This window comes from Saprolegnia diclina (genome assembly GCF_000281045.1).
Source record: "Saprolegnia diclina VS20 unplaced genomic scaffold supercont1.125, whole genome shotgun sequence".
NCBI lineage: Eukaryota > Oomycota > Saprolegniomycetes > Saprolegniales > Saprolegniaceae > Saprolegnia > Saprolegnia diclina.
In genome coordinates this window covers 1-19,537 of record NW_008246192.1, presented here as the reverse complement: position 1 = coordinate 19,537, position 19,537 = coordinate 1, and the positions used below count along the sequence as shown (strand labels likewise).

Here is a 19,537-nt window from a genome sequence, read left to right as displayed (position 1 = left end):
AATCGTTGCGGCCGACAAGCCTGCATTTGATTGGTGGTTCGATATTTTGTGTTTCGAAAAATGGCGCTCCAAGTGGCACCGACTGCACCGCACAAGATCTTATCAGCTTATAGTCTGCATTATACGTTATTGTGATCGACGCTTTGATGGAGGGTTTGTCAAATGGCTTCCGCCAAGTTGAAGTGAAAGTAGCTACGCAAAGCAGTACAGTACTTATATCTTAGTACCGCTAAGGCTCCGGTACAAAATAGCCCTGCAAACCGCCTACGAATTATCAGATCTACAATGCGCTCCTGTGCAGTACATTGAAGCCGCTATGCGAATGAACGAGGCGCATGCGCCGTCCTCGACGCTGCAAATGGGGCGGTGATCCCGGGTGCCACCACATGATTGGTCAAAAGCCAACGAAAAGCTGCCAATGAAATTCTGCGACAGTTGCAATTTCGGAGCCATGGACGGCGACTACACGCTGCGCGTCTGCTGCATGGGCGCAGGGTACGTCGGCGGCCCGACGATGGCCGTCATCGCCAAGTTTTGCCCGACCATCCGCGTCGTCGTCGTCGACGTCAGCGCCAAGCAGATCGCGCGCTGGAACTCGACCGACGACCTGCCCATCTACGAGCCCGGGCTTCTCGAGGCCGTCACGGGCAGCCGCGGCAAGAACCTCTTCTTCTCGACCGACATTGACCGCCACATCAAGGAGGCCGACCTCATCTTTGTGTGTGTCAACACGCCGACAAAGGCTTCGGGCTTTGGCGCGGGCGCGGCCGCCGACACCAAGCACGTCGAGGCCTGCGCGCGCATGATCGCCCAGAGCGCGACGACCGACAAGATCGTGGTCGAAAAGTCGACAGTGCCTGTGCACACGGCCGAGGTGCTCAACGCTGTCTTTGACGCCAACAGCTCGTGGGCCCTCGTTTACGCTGCAGGAGGCTCATGCACTCGATCGTAGTAGCTCGGTCCAGTTTGAAGTGCTCTCGAACCCCGAGTTTCTCTCGGAAGGCACGGCGATCCGCGACCTCATGGCACCCTCGCGCATTCTCATTGGCGGCGAGAGTACGCCGTCAGGGCAACAAGCGGTCGCGACGCTCGTCAGCATCTACGAGCACTGGGTGGCCCGCGGTACGTTCTTCTTGCGCTTCGCTACAGTGCTGAGATTTTGCACAGACAAGATCCTGACAACCAACGTGTGGTCGTCGGAGCTCTCGAAGCTCGTTGCGAACGCGTTCTTGGCGCAGCGCATCTCGAGCATGAATTCGATCTCGGCGCTCTGCGAAGCCACCGGTAGTAGCAGCGCTCGATTTCGACTGGTTCAATCTGATATCGCAGGCGCCGACGTGACGGAGGTCGCACGGGCCGTCGGGACGGACCCGCGCATTGGCGACAGGTTTCTCCAAGTGTCAGTGGGCTTTGGCGGCTCGTGCTTTCAAAAGGACATTTTGAACCTCGTGTACTTGGCCGAGAGCTGCCACCTCCCCGAGGTCGCGGCCTACTGGCGCAGCGTCGTCGACATGAACGAATTTCAGAAGAACCGGTTCTCCAAGCTCATCGTGTCGCAGCTCTTCCACTCGGTCTCGAACAAGAAGATTGCGATCCTCGGGTTTGCCTACAAGAAGGACACGGGCGACACGCGCGAGACGGCCGCCGCCGCCGTCATCAAGGCGCTCGTCGCCGAGCGCGCGCAGCTCTTTGTCTACGACCCCAAGGTCGAGCGCGACGACATGCTCCACGAGCTGCGCTACCAAGGCATGGCCGAGGTATCTCTCTATTATCTTGACACATTGATACATTTCGGGCTAGAGCGACATTGCAAGCATCCAGATCGTGTCGACGCCGTTTGAGGCTACGGCGCAGGCGCACGCGATTGCGGTCTTGACCGAGTGGACCGAGTTTACGCAGCTGCCGTTCGAGTCGATCTACCACAACATGCTCAAGCCTGCGTTTGTCTTTGACGGCCGCAACCTGCTCGACCACGCGCTGCTGCGAGCCATTGGCTTCAAGGTGTTTGGCATTGGTAAAAAGCTGCAGTAGAAACCACAGTGTATAGAATTATAAGATTAAGGCTGCAGGAAGACGAGGCCTTCAAACTTATAGCCGCCCGGGACTTCGGTGTCGGGCAAGAGCACGCTGCCCGTCGCAACATCAAGCACCGAGAGAAACGTGGTTTGCATCCCCGCCACGTTGTCCTCAACGCTCTTGAGCGCCGCGATCACGCGGTCGTTCGTGCCCGGCACGAACTTGAAGCTCGCGTACCCGCGCTCGGGCACGACGGCGCCGACATTGCGCACTTCGATGTCGTCAAAGTCCTCGGAGGCGAGCACGAGCTTGTTACTGCCCTTAACTGCGTCGACCTCGTCGCTGAACGCTTCGTCCGAGACGCGCCGCGGCAGCAGGACCCACTTTTGCAGCTGCTCGCTCCACTCGACGGCTTCGTGGATGACGTAGCCCGACGCACCGAGCGCAGTCTGCACCGCATCGAAGCGGGCCGACCAGTTGACATGGTCGATGCGAGGAGCGTCGAGCGACGACAGCTGCGCGACCCAGCGGTGGTAGTCGTTTTCGATGACGCCACCGGGCGCCCAGTTGACGCCGTGGCTGCCGACGTACAGCACGTCGCCTTTGACCGTCGCCCACTCGTTCTTGGCGCCCTTCTCGACACTTCCGTCGCCCGCCTTGATGGCCATAAGCGGCGTCGCCTGCAGCGGACCGGTCGCGTGAAACTCAAAGTTGGTCAGCTCAAAGACCATGCCCGTGCGGTCGTCGAACGTGAGGAGCCGGCCTTGGAACCACGCGAGCTCGCTGAGCTCGAAGCCGCGGCCCTCTTCGTTGATGTCCGTCGTGATCGTCACGGCGTCGTGCCACTCGACGCTGTAGCGGCCGTCGGCGTCGCGCACGAGGAGCGCGCGCTGGAAGAGGGCCCGCCAGTCGAGCGTGCCGTCAACCTTGACCTCCTTGCTGGCCGTGTCGAGGTCCGTGATGAGGCCCATCGCAAACGTCTCGCGGCGCTGCTTGGTCTGACGCGCCGGCGTCTCGTCGTCGAGCTTGCTACCACAGAGGCCCATGCTGGTGGCGAAAAGCAAAGTGAGTCGACCTCGTTTTGGAGTGGGGTCTAGTTAGACAGGCGCGTTTTGAGGGACCCACCCTCTCGCGCGGCTGCATCGACGACCACAATCCGGCAGCTGCTTTGTGATCGGAGCTGATCGCACGGCCTGATCGCAGCGATTGCGGCGGTTGCCCATCAGGCCCTCGCATCAGACGCCAAGCCGGCGCTTGTCTTGCATGCAGGTAGTGTGGTCGCTGCGGTATACTCATCAAGGCCATTTGACAGCAGCGCTGGTGGCGCCCTGCGTGCAAGGAGGCGAGAGTCGCTCTCGCTTATTCTGCCTCTGCACGAGTCGCCGACGAGACAGAAAAGGCCGAGAATGAAAGTCAGGATGTCGTCACAGCACTGCGGCGAGACGGCGTTCGTGTTACTATTACGGGGATCGAGCCACGATGGCGAGACGCTTAATAGTCCGAGCCACCGCCGAACATGTCCATGCCACCGCCAAGGTCGGCTTCCTCTTCCTCTTCCTTCTTGGCCTCCTCCTTGGGGGCGGCGGCGCCAGCGGCGGCACCAGCGGCCGGGGCAGCGCCCGACGAGGCACCGACCGAGACGGTCGCGAGCTTCTTCTGGCCTTCGGCAATGACTTCGTAGATGTCCTTGCCCTCGAGCTCCTTGATCAAGGTCTCAAGGCGCTCCGTGTCGACTTCACCGCCGACGGCCGTGATGATGGCCGAGACGTCAGCGACGGACGGCGTGGTGTTACCACCGAGGACAGCCAAAAGGAAAGCAGCAACGTGACGCATCTACAGCAGCAGCAGCATGAGCATCATGGCAGCATGGGCGCATGGGCGCATGGGCTCATGGGCGTACCTTGTTTAAGGAGATTCAAAAGTTATTAGCCCGGACAACGTCTTCTGAGCGTCGCAGCCTCCACCAACTATCCGCTCCAAATCGCTCTGGCCAATCAACAAGAGATGCACGCTCATTCGCCAAAACCTCGCCTTTTTAGCCAATCACATTGTCGCCGATTTGGGATAATCGCACGCCACCGCCGTAGTCGGCCGGATCCTAGGCATCCGACCTGCGATCTCGCATGGAAGATGGCTGCCTGTGCACGCTGCCATGTCGAATGGCCGCGCCCGGTACAAGTGCTGCGACGCCGTAAAGGTCGATGCTATCGCGACGCTCCCAACGTGGTACCGACGACGCACCTTCACTCGCGCGCGCCACGAGCATCAAGATTGCAGAACACGCGAGTCGAGGAAGGGACGATAAGATCGTATAGCTAGATTAGCCATACGGAAAGGCGTACCAGTCGTGGGTCATTGGCGCAGGGTGCGCGACCACCGACGGAAGCGCGGGCGGCCGAGTGTCGGTGCTGACCTGCGGCGCCGCCTCCAGTCGGGTCTTCTTGGCCGGCGCCGCCATGACGAATTGACTCGTGCGCTTCCGGCCCGTCGTCGTCGTCGTCGGTGTCCAGTTGGTGGCGAGCATTCGACTCGTGTGATCTAAAACTGGCGATGGCGCTGAAACGATCCTCGCTCCGTGCGCTGCCACGTATGCCACCTCAGCGCATGCGATCCGGATACGAGTCCTCTCTTGAACTTTGTATACCTCGGTTGAACTGCGGTCTGGCCGGCGGAAGCGTCCGGATAACGCGGCGAAATCTTCGTATTTTTTAATCGTATTTTTCGATCGCCGATGTTTGAGAAGACGCTGGCGGACCTCGTCAAGGGGATCCGGTCGTGCAAGGGCGATGTCTCCGTGTACATCTCGCAGTGCATGCAGGAGATCAAGAACGAGCTCAAGGCCAACGACCCCTTCATCAAGGCCCAGGCCATCCGCAAGCTCACCTACCTCAACATGCAGGGCTACGACATGGGCTGGGCGGCCTTCCACGTGGTCGAGGTCATGAGCTACGAGCGCTTCGCCCACAAGCGCATCGGGTACCTCGCCGCGGGCCAGTCCTTCACGCAGGCCACGGACGTCGTCTTGCTCTGCACGAACCTCTTCAAGAAGGAGTTTGGCTCTGTGAACGAGTTTGAGGTCGGCCTCGCGCTCAACGCGATGGCCAACATTTGCACGACCGACCTCGCGCGCGACCTCCTCGGCGATATCCTCGCGCTCATGAACAGCCACAAGCCGTACGTGCGCAAGAAGGCGACGCTCATCCTCTACAAGCTCTTCCTCCGCTACCCGCAGGGCCTGCGCCTTAGCTTTGACCGGCTCAAGGAGCGCATGGAAGAGCCCGACGTGGGCGTCGTGAGCTGCTCCGTCAACGTCATTTGCGAGCTCGCCAACAAGAAGCCCAAGAACTACGTCGGTCTCGCGCCGCAGTTCTTTCGCCTCCTCACGACGTCGTCCAACAACTGGATGCTCATCAAGGTACCCCTCGTCTTGGACACCGTATCCATCATGCTCATGTTGCACGTCTGTAGGTCGTCAAGCTCATGTCGTCACTCGTGCCTGAGGAGCCCCGCCTCGCGCGCAAGCTCTTGGACCCGCTCGCGACCATCATCCAAAACACGCCGGCCAAGTCGCTCCTGTACGAGTGCATCTCGACGGTCACGACCGCGCTCCTGTACACGCAGAAGAGCGACGGGTCCCAGCCCCGCAACGTGCCGGCGATCGTCAAGCTCTGCAACGACCATCTGCGCCGCTACATTGAAGACCCGGACCAGAACCTGCGGTACCTTGGCCTCGTAGGCCTGAGCAACCTCATGCAGAGCCACCCGCACGTCATCAGCGAGCACCAGCAGCTCATCCTCGAGTGCCTCAGCGTCGAAGACACGACGATCCGCCTCCGGTCGCTCGAGCTCCTCGCGGGCATGGTCTCGCCCGAGAACGCGCCGGCCATCATCCAGGAGCTCATGCGCCACACGATGGTGTCGGACGGCGTGTACCGACAGGAGCTCATCGTCAAGATCCTGCACGTGTGCTCGCTCAACAAGTACCACAACGTGCAGGATTTCGAGTGGTACATCCGGATCCTCTGCCAGCTGAGCAAGCTCCCGGGCAAGGAGGCCTCGTCCGTGCACGGCGCCGAGATCACGCGCCAGCTCATGGACATCGCCGTGCGCGTCAAGGGCATCCGCAGCGTCCTCGTCAAGTACATGATGGCGCTTGTGCTCGACAAGGCGGCGCTCCAGGACGCTGGCGCGGCCACGACCGCGCAGGTGCTCTACGCGGCTGGCTGGATCGTCGGCGAGTACATTTTGGAGTTCATTGAGAACGACGAGAGCGACGAGAGCGACGAAGAGAGCGACGACGACAGCGACGGCGAAGAGGCGCGCCTCGAAAAGATGGTCGACGTCGTCGATGTCATGCTGCAGCCGTCGACGACGTCGCTGCCCGCCAACGTCCAGGCCGTGTACATGCACAACCTCCTCAAGCTGCTCATGGCGGCCGCCGAGAAGGCCGACGACGCGACCGTCGAGCTCGTGGCCAAGATGATCCTCGAACGCCTCCCCGCCTTTGTCCAGAGCGAGCACATTGAAGTCCAGGAGCGCGCATGCACGCTCGAGCACGTGGTCTTGGGCCTCGGCCTCGGCCTCGACGCACTCTCGCCCGAGGACCGCGCCAACCGCGTCTTTGGCGGCGCCATGATATCGACGTCCGACGGCCGTCTCAGCGTCCTCAACGGCTTCTTCAACGAGCCGCTCGCACCAGTGGGCGCCAAGGCCCAGCGCAAGGTGCCGCTGCCGCCGGGGCTCGACCTCGACACGCCCTTCGCCAAGGACGAAGCCGCGTTCCTTGCGGCCGGTGACGCCGACGGCAGCACGACCGACGACGTACGTTGTTGCAGATAGCAAGGTGAAGGCGTGACACGCTCTGTGTAGGAGGTGTCGTTCGTGCACTCGGCGCATGCCAAGGAGGCGGACACGGGGTACGTCAACCTCGGCGCCACCTCGTCGAGCGACGAGGAGACGGACGGCGACGACGCCAAGGCGGCGCTCGAGAAGCAGTACGCGATGGAGCAGGAGCGACTGCGCCAAGACCCGTTCTACATCAAGCCGACCCACAGCGCTGCGCCCACGGACGACGTATTCGCATTTAGTTAGTACATCCGATGACGTTCCGACTAGATGTTTGGCAACATCCTCTCGGCGCTCGACAACAAGAAATCCAAGGGCAAGAAGAAGCCCAAGGCGCCCAAGAAGCAGCGTGCGATCGTCCTCGACGACGTCATGGTACGCACACGACGCGTCTGAGGAGAATACCTATGGTTGTGTAGCCGGACGGAGGCGACTCGAGCGAAGACGAGAGCGGTCGGCGTGGCCGCCACGGCAAGCGGCGGTCGTCCAAGGACGTCGACTTGGCCGAGGTCGACCTCACCATGCCGCTGCGGGACGACGAGCGCATTCCGGACTCGCACTGGCAGCACCGCCAGGTCCTTGACCGCGCACCGAGCATGAACGACGACGACGGCAAGAAGGTTGGATCCACTCGACGGATCTTGGGGTTGACATTCGCGTTAGAAGAAGAAGAAGAAGGCCAAGGACGCGGAGCCGAAGAAGCCGAAGAAGTCGAAGAAGGCCAAGGAGGTTGAGGTTGCTATCGAGGAAGAGGTCAAGAAGCCCAAGAAGAGCAAGAAGACCGGGAAGGAGCCCAAGGAAGACAAGCCCAAGAAGAGCTCCAAGAAGAGCTCCAAGAAGGCGGCCGACGGCGGCGGCGCGCTCAACGACGAGCCGCTGCTCATGTTTTAAGTCGTAGTATTAGTGTATCTAGCGACAACACGATCTCCCGTTAGATATATATGACCGTGTATTGTGGTTTAGACCTTGCGGAGGGCCGCGAGGCGCGCCGAGAGATCGTTGGCCGTTGACGTGGGAGCGGCCGCCGGCTGCACGTGCGTCTCGAGGCCGACCGCGCCGGCGTTGTCGAGCTGGCCGGCGATCACGAGGCCGTTCTCGTCCGCGACCATCTGGATGAGGTCGTCGACCTGGTCGGTGGGCGTCGCGCCGGCCGTGGTGCTGTTCATGGCGCCCTCCATGTAGGCGGAGCGCACGTCGAGGTCCTCAAACTGCTTTTCAAACTGGTCCATCGTCTTGGAGATCTTCTCGACGTTCATCGAGTCCATGACCACGTCCATGCCCTTGACGACGCCCGACATGTTCTGCTTGAGCTTCCCCATCGAGATGGCGGTCTGGACGCGCGCCGCGACCGCGTCGATCCGGGAGCTGAGCTGGAGGTAGCTCAGCGCCTGGTTCTTCTCGCGGATCGCGTTCTGCGCGTAGATCTTGGCGCCCTCCATGTTGCCCTGCTCGATGGCCTTCTTGAGCTTCGTCTTCTGCGCCGTCTGGTTCTTATCGCACTTCTTAGCGTTGCGGAGGAGCGACTTGGCCGTGAACTTCATCTTGAAGAGCTCGTCCTCGAGCGTCGGCCGCTTTAGAAAGTCAAACATCGTGCAAAATGCAAAGTGGCCGTGTGCGTCGGATGTATCCGGATATACCTGGATTATCCGGAAGAAGAGTGTCGGTACCTGCATTCTCCGCGCCAAATATGCTGATTTTGAAATTTTCGAAAGAAATGCGAATTGACCGACTCGTTGAGCTCGTTTCCACAACTTTACTCGCGGGATGGACCGAAACAAACAGTTTTTCAAACCCTTTTCGTGAAATTCCGAAAGGCGACAAAGCACAAGCAACAATTACCGACGTTCGGCTCCGTCAGCTGGTTGTCGGTGGCGATCTCGCGCTGACAGAAGTCTCGCCTTGCTACCCGCAAACGGTGACAATTTTTTTTTTTTTTTTTCGACAAAGCGCCTCGTCGTTGTCGAGGTGATCACAGAGCGTCTATTGCGCATTTGGCACACCTGGCCAGTCGCAATGTTGCAGAGCTTGGGCTGAACCTGGGCACCTTGTCAACAAGCTGGAGTTTGGGTAACGTTATTGATTTGGCGCGTGAAACTCCTAGTGACTTCAAAAAGGACAGCAAAGATGGAGGACAGGCGGGTGCTCGCGACCTCCGTGGAAGCCCAGAACGAGTTGGCCATCATCTTCCACCGTACATTGATTGACGATGATGGCACTGGCGTAGTGTCAAGCTCCTCGAGCAGCACCTCGAGGCGCTCGAGCGGCAACTCCAAGAAAAGCACGCGTTCAACAATAGCCTCAAGTACGAGAGCGAGTGCCTCAGCCAGCGCATCGAAGCCCTTGAAGAGGACCAGCGCGTCGCCAAAACCAAATACGATGAAATGAACAAGCTCTTTAGCGACAAAGCCCATGCGCAGCACGACGAAAGCAAGGGCAAAGTCGAGGTTTTTGATATGTTTTTGAGATTGCGATTCATTTTCGTCTCTAGGCGCTGACCTCGACGATGGAGCAGCTGGAGATTGACATGCAAGAGAACGAGCGGCTCACGCAACTGCATGCTTCTTTGATTGAGCAACAGGAAGAGCTCCAAAAAACACTCGATGAAATGCTGCAGGTCCTTCCTCAACGACAATTGGAGGGAAGGACGACACTCTATTGTGCTAGAAACAAAAGACTGATCTGCACCAAATGAAGCTCAACGAGTACCAGCGCAAGTCGACCATGGAGGAGGTACCTCAATTCACACTTCAAACACCAACTGAGGGGCCCAGAACTTTCGGAGCTTGCTCGCGGCGCTCGAGACGCAGAATCTCAAGACCGGATTTGGTCTCCTCCTTGAAGCGCGTCAGGTAATGCAATTCTTTGCCCTCTTTTGTCATACAGCTGCTTAGACACTATTGACACCGCTCGCCACCGATGCCGTACCGGCGGCATCGCGCGACGGCCCAGCCTAGTCGTCGCCGTGGTAGTCATGTGCCAGTACTTGCTTAACATTGCTCCCAACCCCGTTCTATGGATGCAAGAGGCGTCCCAAAACCAGCGGTGAGTTACACGTCGCCTCTTCTTCAGTCGCCCAGAGAATTCTGATTCGAGTTTAGAAGCATGGTCTGGGAACAAAGAAATGGATTTCATTCAAGATGTACCAGTATGCTCAGTCCACACGAAACACCAACACCTTCTGCGTGGGAGGTGCTACGAGAGTCGGCAAAGGGCCGCGAGGTGAAGTCACGCCTGCAGAATCGGCGCCCAAGGCGGCAACGGGTTGTGGTAATCGTCGCTTGCGTCCTCATTATCGCCCGCTTCGTGACGAACTTGGCGTCGACGCCCACAAATCCCGCGGCCTGGAGATCTGCAATTTGAGGAATCGGACAAGTGGCACAGAATCGTTGCTGTGCGCGATGAGGGACCGCCAGGTAGGCGCGACCAATCGAACGAACGGCAACGAGTCGCGGGCGATGCATAAGAAGCGCGCTGCAACACAGCGTCTTCCAGCACGCTGTACGTGGGCTGCGTGCTCGTACCGACGAGCATGTGGTGTACGCTTCTGCGTCCCCATCGCGACTCGCGTCGGGCCTCTGGTGGCAGTCGTGGACGGCACTACCCCACATTATATGCTCTGAATGTCATTTGTCATATCACGACCCTTGCGGCCAAATTTCTCACATAGGGATGACAGCGAGGAAGCCGTCGAGTCCACGCTTCTGGAGAGCGAATTGCAGCGGCGCGTAGCCACTTTGCCGGCGCTTGACAAATTGAAACCCAGTGCAACGACGCCTCTTGATCGTCAGTTGTGGCCCTCGTTCAAGTATACAATGCCGGACCCCGCACTCGACATGAAGGCGCCCATCGATCCAGACGCGTTCTTGTACGGTGGCTGCGACAGTCGTACCTCAAGTACCGCCGACTTCGACATCAAAACTGTCCCGGAGCAGCGAGTGCGCAGACAGCAAGCCTTGGTGATTCGCACAATGCTACAGGTATGTGCTCTACGTACTGCTCCTCTAATAGTTTATGGCTAATCTACTGTAGTCGAGCCGCGCGATGCGAATGGCGGTGGTGGAGCTTCTGCTGCTGTTAAAACCCGTTTGGTGCTCCTCGGTTTCGCCTCCAAAACGTGTTTTTTATGCTTCTGGCGGTCGCGCGCGTTTTGTTTGTCTGTCTGTCTGTCAAAATCGGGGCCCAAAACGTGTTTTTCCAAAAACACCTCCGGAGCTGTTTTTGGGAAGGGCAAGGGGTATTTTGGGCACTGAGGGTAGCACACGAGCAAGCGAGCTAAGCGCTTAGCGCGCTGTGAGCTGTGAGCTGTACCAGCCATGGAACAGATGCGCATTCGCAGACCCGGCGTCGTCGACCACGCGTGCGTGCGGCCGGTCGACAGTACCGAGTTCTCGCCATCGTGCTCATGTTGAACGTTGAGAAGAGAGGAGTGGGAGGCGGCCATCGATGACCAAGGCGCTCTTCTCAGCTTTGACTGCCGCATCAAGCGCATCGACGCAGTCCTATTCGTCGCACTTCTCGATAGGGCTCGCGTACATGCATGGCATGCAACAACAGTTTACAGCCTGTCGACGGAGGTTTGTGTCTGGTCTTGGATGGACATTGGTACATATTTTACATTTGATTTACAATCACATTCGACGCACACTACATCTCGTAGCCATAGAGCGCGCGCTTGCTGTTGAAGAACGTCGTGTTGGTGTAGACCATCTTTCGGTAGTCGCCGGCGTAGTACGGGAAGCGGATCGACGGGTCGGCCTCGACGGGCGCAAACAGCGTCTTGCCGGTATTGATCGAGACGTAGACGGCGAGAAAGGTCGAGACGATGACGCCGTTGTGGGCAAAGATATTCTCCGGGAGCGCAGTTGTGCCGTTGAACGTCTTGAGGTAAAAGACAATACCCGGAACGTCTTTACGAAGCGTGTCGTTGTGGTCTAGGGATCATTTCCTTCTGAATTGGCTCCGGAGCAAAACTAATTTCTCCCGAACTGGCTCTTCGCGATGCTCCAGAGCCGGTTCTGCTAACCGGAAGTAGCAAACATATAACAGCCACGAGTTTGCATTTTTCTGCTTGATGATGAACAGCATGGTTGACGACGTCGCGCCCTCAAGCCATGTTCCTGCCAAGCGCAAGAACGACGAAGGTAGCGTACATTTGCGGCATCCAAGTGAAGCTTCCCTCTCTTGTAGACTCTCCTCCACGTAAACGCCAAGCGCTGGAGACGCCAACATCGCCGTCGACGCCCACGTGGAATCAACTTCACGTGGCAAGTCGTGGGCCTCTTCCGTTCTCAACTACTCCGCCCTTGATGCAACACGCAGCTCTATCGACATCTTGTAGCGTCCAGACGACGAGCTCGACGACGCGCTCGACGGACCTGCCCCCTCGTGCACGTTTGGACCTAGACCAGGTCGCTGAATTGGCTGAGGGTATTTCCGAGAGGGAGGCTCTGCTAAGCGATGGCTCGGCCGTTTTTGCGTACTGGCAACAGCTTCTCGAGATGCATCGAAATTGCCCATTGTCTCAACAAGCCACCGAATCCTTCGAAGTCGCTGTCGGCGCTCTCAAGACGTTTAGCGAGGTTGCGAAGGACTTGCGTGCAGTTGATGATGCCACGCGTGCCTTTGCGGTGTCATCGACGGCCCGCAACATGCAGTTGTGGATGCAATTTGTGGCACGCGTCAAGACGACCAAGACTTGCATCGCCAAGTTTGAGAACAGGCACGCCGTAATGTGCCGTGCTCTGCGCCGTTTGAAAAGTCTTTTGGACAGCATCGAGCAGTACAAGATCGCGCGGTGCTTGCCCGGTCCTGTGGCTCCGCGACGGGCCGGCATGCTTGCTCTCGTCAACGAGTACGACCGCATCATGAACCTCAAGCGCAAAGTTGAAGACTTGTTGCTCGTGCAAGGCCGTGCCGCGTTGTCCACGGCGCTGCGTGTTGTCCGCGACGCCGCTTACTACCCGTCGCTCATGCAGCGGCGAATGGCGACAGCTCGGCACGTTCTGGACGTGCTTTTTGCGTATATACGCCAAGTTCTCGCCTTCCACACCCGAGTGTGGACCCCGCCGTCCCAGGGCTCGTCGGAGATTTGGACGAAATCGACGTTTGAGGTCAAGGAGGTCAAGTTCGGAGCCCTGGAGCATTTGCCAGATGTCAACGGTACGCGGGACCCCGGGCTCCCGACGCGGGCGCGCTACATCAACTATGGAGACGTTGCGGACTTCCGTACACATTTCGGCGACGTCGGCCTGGACAACTCGTTCTCACCGGAAGTCCTCGAAGTGGATGGTACGTTCTATCTCATCGACGGTAACCATCGCGTTGCCGCGCTACGTGCCATGGACGACGCTGAGCTCGCGCCGCTGCTGGCGTCGCGCAACTACCAAGGGCGACTTGAGGACATGCCGATCACCGTGCGTGTTGCGCAAGACGCGACAGAAGAAGATGTCAAAAAGATGGCCAGGGCCAAGAACGTCGCGATTACCCTCTCAACCAACTCGGTCTTTTACACGTGCTCGGCGATGGACACCGCCATCTCGGATGCGTTGGGCGCGGAGTTCTCGCGCGCCGGCTCTTGGCATCGACAGGACTACACCAACCTGACCGACGAGAACCGCGAGGACATCAAGAAAATGGAAGCAGCTGTCGAGAAGGCGGCGCGTGGGTCCGATCCCAAGATGCAATGCATGCGACGTACCACCGCGATGCTCTACGCTCTCAACGTCAACGGGTTCTTGTACTCGTTGTGCAAGGACGTGAACTCGTTCCGTTCCACAACAAGTATGTACGTGATGCGGCGTGTCGCCGAGGGTCTTGTGCGGTCGTACGAGGAGCTTCTGGCGCTTGACATGGCGCCCGTCGTGCAACGACATGCCTGGCAAGCAGGCAGCGTGGTCTCGGAAGACGCTCAGTTGACCAACAGCATCCTATGTGCTCTCGCGCAATGCTGCGTCCTCCACAAGGAGACGTTCCGTCCTGGCATGGGCCTGGCATCGATATGGCGCGACGACCTCACTGTCGACGACGTCAAGGGCATCTTTTTCAGCAAGACCCCGTGGGCCGCGTACGACGAAGAGTACTTCAAGTTCCAAGATCGAGTTCTCGAGTCCGCGCGCGAAGGCCAGACGAGCATCCATGCGCAGCTCAAGGACTATGTACACCGCCGTGCGAAGACTATGGCCAACAAGAAAAGTATCGCAAGGAAGACGGAAGGGAGCTCAGGCCAGTCTGTCGCCAAAGGTATTGAGACGTTCCCAGATCTTGGGCTCTGTATTCTGCGCAGAAACGTATGGCGGCGCCCGTGTGCTCGATGCAGAAGTCGAGAAGTCTCAGGAGTACACCCAGCAACTCTCGACGGTGTCACCAGACGAAACCCCAGTCAATGACCTCTTGTACGTCGTGTCTTCACGTCGCGGCGATGTGATGTAGTAAACTCAATCCGACGCTAGTCCGCAAGTGGAATCGGTCCGTGAGTTCGTGTGCGGCTGCCGTCCTTCAGTCAACACTGCTGCTGTCAAGTACATGACTGTTGACTAACTTTTGCTAACCGTTACCCTAGCAATCCGGCCCCAAGCACGAGCAAAAAGTCTTCCAAGAAATCGAACCGAGGCAAGTGATGCGGTACTCGATGTTTGTTTTTTCTGATTGGAGGAGCGCCAGTTGACTACGACAAGAACAAGGCTTCGCATGACGACGACGAGGAAGGAGCCCGAGAAAGAGCTGTCGCGGTCAACAGCTTGTCAGAAGTTGGTGACGCCGCACGCGTTGCCTCGGTCGCCGATAGCACTTGCTCCGCCTCCTCTCCCGCGGAGGCGGGTGCTGTGCCCGAGGTCGCCGTTCCAAAAACTCAAAAGCCGGCGGTCCACAGCAAGCGTTCGGAACGCGAAACACAGTACCACCCGATTTGTACAAGGCTCAAACGCCGATACTGACTTTGTTAGTCGCGCGCTTCGTCTGCCATGTGGGACGCGCGACGGCGTGACGGAGCCGTCGCCCGTCGATATTGGCGAAGACTTTTTTGACCAAGGTGAGGCCGTGCAACGATTTGCCAGCGCGTTTGAGACGTGCAAGAAAAAGAACGGCGACGCACCGAGCGACATTCATGTTTTGAGCTTGTCCGGAGCGGCGCTATTGGCCATGAGCTCTGCTTTGTCGACCGGCGAGCGCATCGAAGTTGGCATCACGACCGAGGCATTCAAGCGCATCGTGGACTTGATGTCGGCTCGCAACATATATTACGTTTGATTTGTGAGAACTGCCTATGAAACCTATTGCATTAAGGACTTGTTGTTTCCGCTACTGATGGAAGTCGGTCCAACTGCGATGTAAGTCTTTGCGTTGATATTGCTGCCTATACATGGTGACAGGGCGCTTTGTCTCTCGATTGGCCTCGGTGACATGCACCGCTGCGTCCGCGCACACAGTTGGAAGGTCACATCTACCTCGGCCAAGGCCGTCCAGCGCTCATGCTTGCGGTCGAGGCCGACTTTTTTATAGACAATACCTTTGGGGTCTGTGAGTGGCGCTGTGTTTGGTATGTCGGCCGTCGACAAGGGCCTTTGTATCGCCGCGACCAAGCTGCCTCTGGATCTTCCGTGCCTCTAGGAAGTAATGAAGATGTCCACTTGCAAGTCCGCCAAGGTGGCATGAAGTGTCTCTGACACCGCCTCGGCCTCCTTTTCGAGCCGCACGTGATTGTGATTCTCTCGGACCTCCTCAAGTAGTTTGCGAACGCAAGCGCAACCTCCAGCGGCACGTCCGCGGGCAGCATCCGCAACGTCTCGGCGCACCGTGTCCAGCGCATTCCGCCTTTGATCTTGCGCGCTATCGACACCATTGACACCTCGAGTTGCTAACCGAGACACGTTCTACGCGCAGCTGTGGGACGCGGCCCTTCCACACGATGGCCTTGCCAGCGATAGTGTCACGCCGTGCTCAATATCAGCACGCGACTGCATGTGACCTTTTCCGACCTCTTGGCAACGTCACTCGTTCTGCAGCCGACGACGATGCGCTGGGTCATCACAACGCCACTGCCCAAGCATTCTGCGCCAAGTCTTTGGCATCATTTAACGCCGTGGCGTGCGCAATTGGACGACCCTAAAGACAATAGTGTTGGTTGATTTCGTATATCTATATACTAGTATTTACATGGAGTTGATTCACGGCGGAGAAGCGTCTCGAGACGGCGCTGCTGGCGGCCTCGCGTTCTGTGCGCTCGCGTCGAAGCTGCTCTAGGCGACTGGAGGAGGTCGACAATGACTTGGTCTTCTTCTTCTTCGTGAGCTCCATGCGCGTCGTGCCGACCGTGTCGCTGGCAAAGTCGAGTGCGTCGGCTTCCCGCGTGTCGTCGGCGACGGCCATAAACGTCTTGGGCCGGCCCACGATCGCGGCCATGGGATCGGCGAATGCTGTACGTGGCGCCGACGTCGACACGGCTCTGCTGGCGATACGAGGGCGGCTTGTGTCGGCCTACATGGCGGTGGGCCAGGCTCAGCGCGCCGCCATGGGCGATGCCTTCTTAGGGCGATGCCTTCGTCTGGATACTTCTTGTTGCTGGCGACTGGCGGCACGACCACGTCGGGCGTTAAGAGGTCGATGATGGCCGGCGGCGTCGGCATGGTCTTCTTGAGCAGCTATCGAGGTCGCGCTTCTCGCTGAAGGCGGCGCGCTCGGCCTCTCCGTGCGGCCACTCCTGGCGCCGGACTCTCCATGACCGAGCGTGTCCACACTGCCATTTCTTGTGCTTGAGGATCCGCAGCTGTTTTGAGTTTTTTGTCACCGGTCGTGTCAGAAAAGGGTGCGGTTGGACGAAAAAAGGGTTTCTTATTGGCATCTGACGTGGCATTCGTTGAGAGACGCGAGGAACACCATTCACACACCACGTAAGAACGCAACACATTTTCACATACACATATTCAATACGACTGCCTTGGCGGCAGTGGGGGCCGCGACGACATTAACTGGCCGGAAAAGTACGTCGCGCCGACGCTAAGAACCGAGTTTTGCTTTTTGACACGGGAAGCGCCACGATATCAAGGCGCTGGAGCAGTGGCGTCGCCTCATGATCTCTTGATCTGGTGCAGTCAATTTTTATATGTGTAAAACGTGGGTGAGACGCGATCCAAGATGCGCGCCAAACTAAGATCGTAGTGCCATCTGAGAGGCACAACGCACTCCAAACTATGATCGTAGTGCCATCTTAGCAGCATCACGCCAGGACGCTGACGTCGCTTGCCGGCAACATCACGTTTGAAATGGAATCGCCCATAGTTGGCACAGTGATAGAAGACGCTTTGGAGAGTAGAGCACACCACGCTAGGTTACCGTTGCCGTCGTGCAACGCGCGCATTGCTCGACCACAGAATCAAAGCGCTCTTAAAACGTTAAAATGCTAATGACTGCATTGACTCGCTGTATGCTTCGCCTTTTGCACTTGTGGCGACGAACTCCCCTTCCAGTGGATCAAGATTGCGATTCCTAGCCACATTCACGGAGTTACTACGTCCAGCGCCATCGCATCCTGTGGAGCGACTGGAACGAGAGGTTTATAGCTCACAATGCTCGGGCTTCCGCACTCGCGGTGATCTACGGTATTGTCACAACGCGTGTGATGGGATTCATGGGTCCTCGTATGTCAGAAATCGCAAAAAAAACAATCGATTCCTATGACGTGGCACTCGGAGAATGTCCCATCTTGGCGCAAATGCTCAGTCGTGTAAAAACAAGTGTAAAAGCGAGCACGACAAAGGCGAAACGCAGTGCTTTTACAAGAGAAGGAAGTGCTGCTTATTCCGCAATTTGCGCTGCAGGGCCTCGGCCGCACGGCACCGCGTCGCACGGCAGCGCGGTCGCAAGCGGGCGTCCTGTCGACTGTGGACGGTGGAACTCGTGTGGCCGAGGTCCTTCTTTCGCCACGCATCCCTGCAGTACAGGACGTTGGCTTGCCACGTACGCAAAGATCGCAGCGTCTTCATGCAGCAAGCGAGCTTGGGTCTGCGGCGTCGAGGATCGATGATCACCAAGCTCGATTGGTGGTATCAGTATCGTGTTGAGCAGCGCCGCAGCCATCGGGCGCTGCATTAGTACCTAGGCGTAGGTGCGCACATGCACACAAGAGGTTCGCGGAGCTGTCGCATTCGTATTGGGCCGTGGTTGCTGGCGTCGATGCAGCGCTGGTCGCAGCCATCGGCGCCGTAGCGGTAGAAATGCCCTTGCTTTGATGTTGGGCGTCTACGTGCTGTGAGGTATATAGTCGACGCGCCGAAACAAACGCTGACAGCGACAACCTCGAGCGTTTGTGCGAGGAGTGCGGACGATGGCCTCGACCGTGTCGCGCTCGTGGCGTCGTTTCAAGGCATCCGGATAAATAGCCGGACACCAATAGCAAGGGCAATACATTTCAAAACATGATTTCAAAACGGGCGCCACGACGAGACAAGAAACGCCGCCGCAGCATTGGGCGCTGGGCGCGCGGCGTCGCGTTCGGAGCGCGTTCATCATCTCTCATTACAAGAGGCAAGCGGCACTCATCTCGAACGCCTCACGCGTGACGTCCTGCGGCTATGGCAGCGAGCATTGAGACCGCTGGCCCGCAGCGACCTCTCGCCCGCAGCGAACCTCGCGCTCGGCGGCGCTTCAGATGCGATATGCGCTCGAGCTGCCAGTCATTGCATCTTCTCTCGGAGGTCACACACAGTGACCGCGCGCCCATGGTCCATGTCATACTACACCGGACCTCGTTCTTCAAGGCGTCCGCGCTGCACTGGTTCGCGTTTGGCACAAGGTACCACACGTCTTTAGCGCTACTTGGGTCTCACAGATTGACTAGGTTCCGTGTTTGCCCATGACACACGAGGTCGAGCTTTTTGCGCTTTTTCCGCGCCTTCCCGTGCTCGCACCACCTGCTCGTCGTGCACGGCGCGCGCAAGGACGCCTTTGCGAGCTCGTGGACGCGCCTCAAGGCCTGGTTCGTGTCGACCTCGCGTCGCCGCATCGAAGGCGCCCAAAGATGATGAGATTGTGCGCGACCACGTCGACGACCATTTCACGCGGCGCCGGGTCTCACGGACGCGTACAGACCAAGCTTCACGCCGCATCGCACCTTGGGCGCGCAGTGTGCTATTGCGACGCTTCTCGCGTTTGGTGGCGACGGCAGACTTGTCCTTGGCCACTGAAATGATCCCAGCGTTCTGGCTCCGCGCATAGAGCGTGGTATCGAAAATGCCATTTTATTCAAATCAATTCGTTGAAAAATCACCCAGTGCCCAACAATGCCGCAAATCAGCACGTTCCATCTCTCTCCATCACTAGCGACTTGTAGTGGGCCGTTGAAAATAATCCCAGCATTCTCCAACATTTTCTACATTTTGGCCATGCACCGCCACGGCGGCCGTGAGGTTTGTCGATCCCAAATCGAAACTTTTCAACCTTCTCAAATCCCTGCGATATTTTCAGGGACGCTTTCTCTAGCTCGAGAGAGGTTGTATGTCGACGCACGTGGCTATCAAAGGCCTGCAAGTATTTGTTTTGAAACTCGCCAACAATTGCTGTTTTATTCCAACATAAATCAGCTAGATATTCAACGCGAGCCACTACATGATGCTTTGAGCCTTGGCGCTCGTTCCGGTGAGTAGCAGCAAGGCCGTCGTTGCGGACAATTGATGTCCTGGCATCT

General features: G+C 58.1%; 10 protein-coding genes across 11 annotated transcripts; 4 read left to right on the top strand and 6 right to left on the bottom strand.

Moving 5' to 3' along the window:
• Window positions 1–442: 442 nt before the first annotated feature.
• On the top strand, window positions 443–2,088 carry SDRG_16362 (the record flags this gene model as incomplete). 2 transcript variants are annotated; one of them, XM_008622568.1, is made up of 5 exons in its annotated part: window positions 443–906; window positions 956–1,122; window positions 1,168–1,284; window positions 1,330–1,757; window positions 1,801–2,088. In XM_008622568.1, the coding sequence occupies exons 1-5, from the start codon at window positions 452–454 to the stop codon at window positions 2,029–2,031; spliced, it is 1,398 nt and encodes a 465-aa protein (XP_008620790.1). In that variant the 5' UTR covers window positions 443–451. The 2 variants fall into 2 exon arrangements, with proteins under 2 accessions (XP_008620790.1, XP_008620789.1); XM_008622567.1 differs by having other exon boundaries at window positions 452–906; window positions 953–1,122; window positions 1,801–2,031.
• SDRG_16361 (hypothetical protein) lies at window positions 2,005–3,108 on the bottom strand. Its single transcript, XM_008622566.1, has one exon. It carries the CDS (start codon window positions 3,060–3,062, stop codon window positions 2,058–2,060), a length of 1,005 nt encoding a protein of 334 aa, XP_008620788.1. The 5' UTR covers window positions 3,063–3,108; the 3' UTR covers window positions 2,005–2,057.
• A 323-nt stretch (window positions 3,109–3,431) lies between these two features.
• On the bottom strand, window positions 3,432–4,171 carry SDRG_16360 (50S ribosomal protein LP2). Its single transcript, XM_008622565.1, has 2 exons — window positions 3,917–4,171; window positions 3,432–3,849 (listed from the first exon to the last, which is right to left on the bottom strand). The coding sequence occupies exon 2, from the start codon at window positions 3,847–3,849 to the stop codon at window positions 3,508–3,510; it is 342 nt and encodes a 113-aa protein (XP_008620787.1). The 5' UTR covers window positions 3,917–4,171; the 3' UTR covers window positions 3,432–3,507.
• A 132-nt stretch (window positions 4,172–4,303) lies between these two features.
• Window positions 4,304–4,615, bottom strand: SDRG_16359 (hypothetical protein). The gene has a single exon (XM_008622564.1). It carries the CDS (start codon window positions 4,538–4,540, stop codon window positions 4,337–4,339), a length of 204 nt encoding a protein of 67 aa, XP_008620786.1. The 5' UTR covers window positions 4,541–4,615; the 3' UTR covers window positions 4,304–4,336.
• A 127-nt stretch (window positions 4,616–4,742) lies between these two features.
• On the top strand, window positions 4,743–7,813 carry SDRG_16358 (hypothetical protein). The gene is made up of 6 exons (XM_008622563.1): window positions 4,743–5,431; window positions 5,485–6,837; window positions 6,886–7,089; window positions 7,132–7,236; window positions 7,281–7,481; window positions 7,525–7,813. Exons 1-6 carry the CDS (start codon window positions 4,748–4,750, stop codon window positions 7,750–7,752), a joined length of 2,775 nt encoding a protein of 924 aa, XP_008620785.1. The 5' UTR covers window positions 4,743–4,747; the 3' UTR covers window positions 7,753–7,813.
• A 7-nt stretch (window positions 7,814–7,820) lies between these two features.
• SDRG_16357 (hypothetical protein) lies at window positions 7,821–8,450 on the bottom strand (the record flags this gene model as incomplete). The annotated part of the gene is made up of 1 exon (XM_008622562.1): window positions 7,821–8,450. The coding sequence occupies one exon, from the start codon at window positions 8,448–8,450 to the stop codon at window positions 7,821–7,823; it is 630 nt and encodes a 209-aa protein (XP_008620784.1).
• Window positions 8,451–8,952: 502 nt separating this feature from the next.
• Window positions 8,953–9,815, top strand: SDRG_16356 (hypothetical protein; the record flags this gene model as incomplete). The annotated part of the gene is made up of 6 exons (XM_008622561.1): window positions 8,953–9,032; window positions 9,086–9,305; window positions 9,350–9,475; window positions 9,526–9,591; window positions 9,633–9,710; window positions 9,753–9,815. Exons 1-6 carry the CDS (start codon window positions 8,986–8,988, stop codon window positions 9,813–9,815), a joined length of 600 nt encoding a protein of 199 aa, XP_008620783.1. The 5' UTR covers window positions 8,953–8,985.
• Window positions 9,816–11,425: 1,610 nt separating this feature from the next.
• On the bottom strand, window positions 11,426–11,921 carry SDRG_16355 (hypothetical protein; the record flags this gene model as incomplete). Its single annotated transcript, XM_008622560.1, has 2 exons — window positions 11,426–11,792; window positions 11,912–11,921. 2 exons carry the CDS (start codon window positions 11,919–11,921, stop codon window positions 11,506–11,508), a joined length of 297 nt encoding a protein of 98 aa, XP_008620782.1. The 3' UTR covers window positions 11,426–11,505.
• A 2-nt stretch (window positions 11,922–11,923) lies between these two features.
• Window positions 11,924–15,250, top strand: SDRG_16354 (hypothetical protein). Its single transcript, XM_008622559.1, has 8 exons — window positions 11,924–12,002; window positions 12,049–14,100; window positions 14,144–14,252; window positions 14,310–14,378; window positions 14,420–14,469; window positions 14,521–14,752; window positions 14,802–15,185; window positions 15,228–15,250. Exons 1-7 carry the CDS (start codon window positions 11,933–11,935, stop codon window positions 15,103–15,105), a joined length of 2,886 nt encoding a protein of 961 aa, XP_008620781.1. The 5' UTR covers window positions 11,924–11,932; the 3' UTR covers window positions 15,106–15,185; window positions 15,228–15,250.
• A 632-nt stretch (window positions 15,251–15,882) lies between these two features.
• Window positions 15,883–16,257, bottom strand: SDRG_16353 (hypothetical protein; the record flags this gene model as incomplete). Its single annotated transcript, XM_008622558.1, has 2 exons — window positions 15,883–15,960; window positions 16,048–16,257. 2 exons carry the CDS (start codon window positions 16,255–16,257, stop codon window positions 15,883–15,885), a joined length of 288 nt encoding a protein of 95 aa, XP_008620780.1.
• Window positions 16,258–19,537: the final 3,280 nt, after the last annotated feature.

What these genes read in the sequence shown, in the direction of transcription:
- SDRG_16359 (XM_008622564.1), bottom strand. Translation starts at nt 4,540, where the DNA reads ATGCTCGCCACCAACTGGACACCGACGACGACGACGACGGGCCGGAAG.
- SDRG_16360 (XM_008622565.1), bottom strand. Translation starts at nt 3,849, where the DNA reads ATGCGTCACGTTGCTGCTTTCCTTTTGGCTGTCCTCGGTGGTAACACC.
- SDRG_16358 (XM_008622563.1), top strand. Translation starts at nt 4,748, where the DNA reads ATGTTTGAGAAGACGCTGGCGGACCTCGTCAAGGGGATCCGGTCGTGC. An exon ending in ACAACTGGATGCTCATCAAG is followed by an intron (nt 5,432 to 5,484) that starts GTACCCCTCGTC and finishes GCACGTCTGTAG; the next exon opens with GTCGTCAAGCTCATGTCGTC. An exon ending in ACGGCAGCACGACCGACGAC is followed by an intron (nt 6,838 to 6,885) that starts GTACGTTGTTGC and finishes CGCTCTGTGTAG; the next exon opens with GAGGTGTCGTTCGTGCACTC.
- SDRG_16361 (XM_008622566.1), bottom strand. Translation starts at nt 3,062, where the DNA reads ATGGGCCTCTGTGGTAGCAAGCTCGACGACGAGACGCCGGCGCGTCAG.
- SDRG_16354 (XM_008622559.1), top strand. Translation starts at nt 11,933, where the DNA reads ATGATGAACAGCATGGTTGACGACGTCGCGCCCTCAAGCCATGTTCCT. An exon ending in CAAGCGCAAGAACGACGAAG is followed by an intron (nt 12,003 to 12,048) that starts GTAGCGTACATT and finishes CCTCTCTTGTAG; the next exon opens with ACTCTCCTCCACGTAAACGC. An exon ending in GTCAACACTGCTGCTGTCAA is followed by an intron (nt 14,379 to 14,419) that starts GTACATGACTGT and finishes CCGTTACCCTAG; the next exon opens with CAATCCGGCCCCAAGCACGA.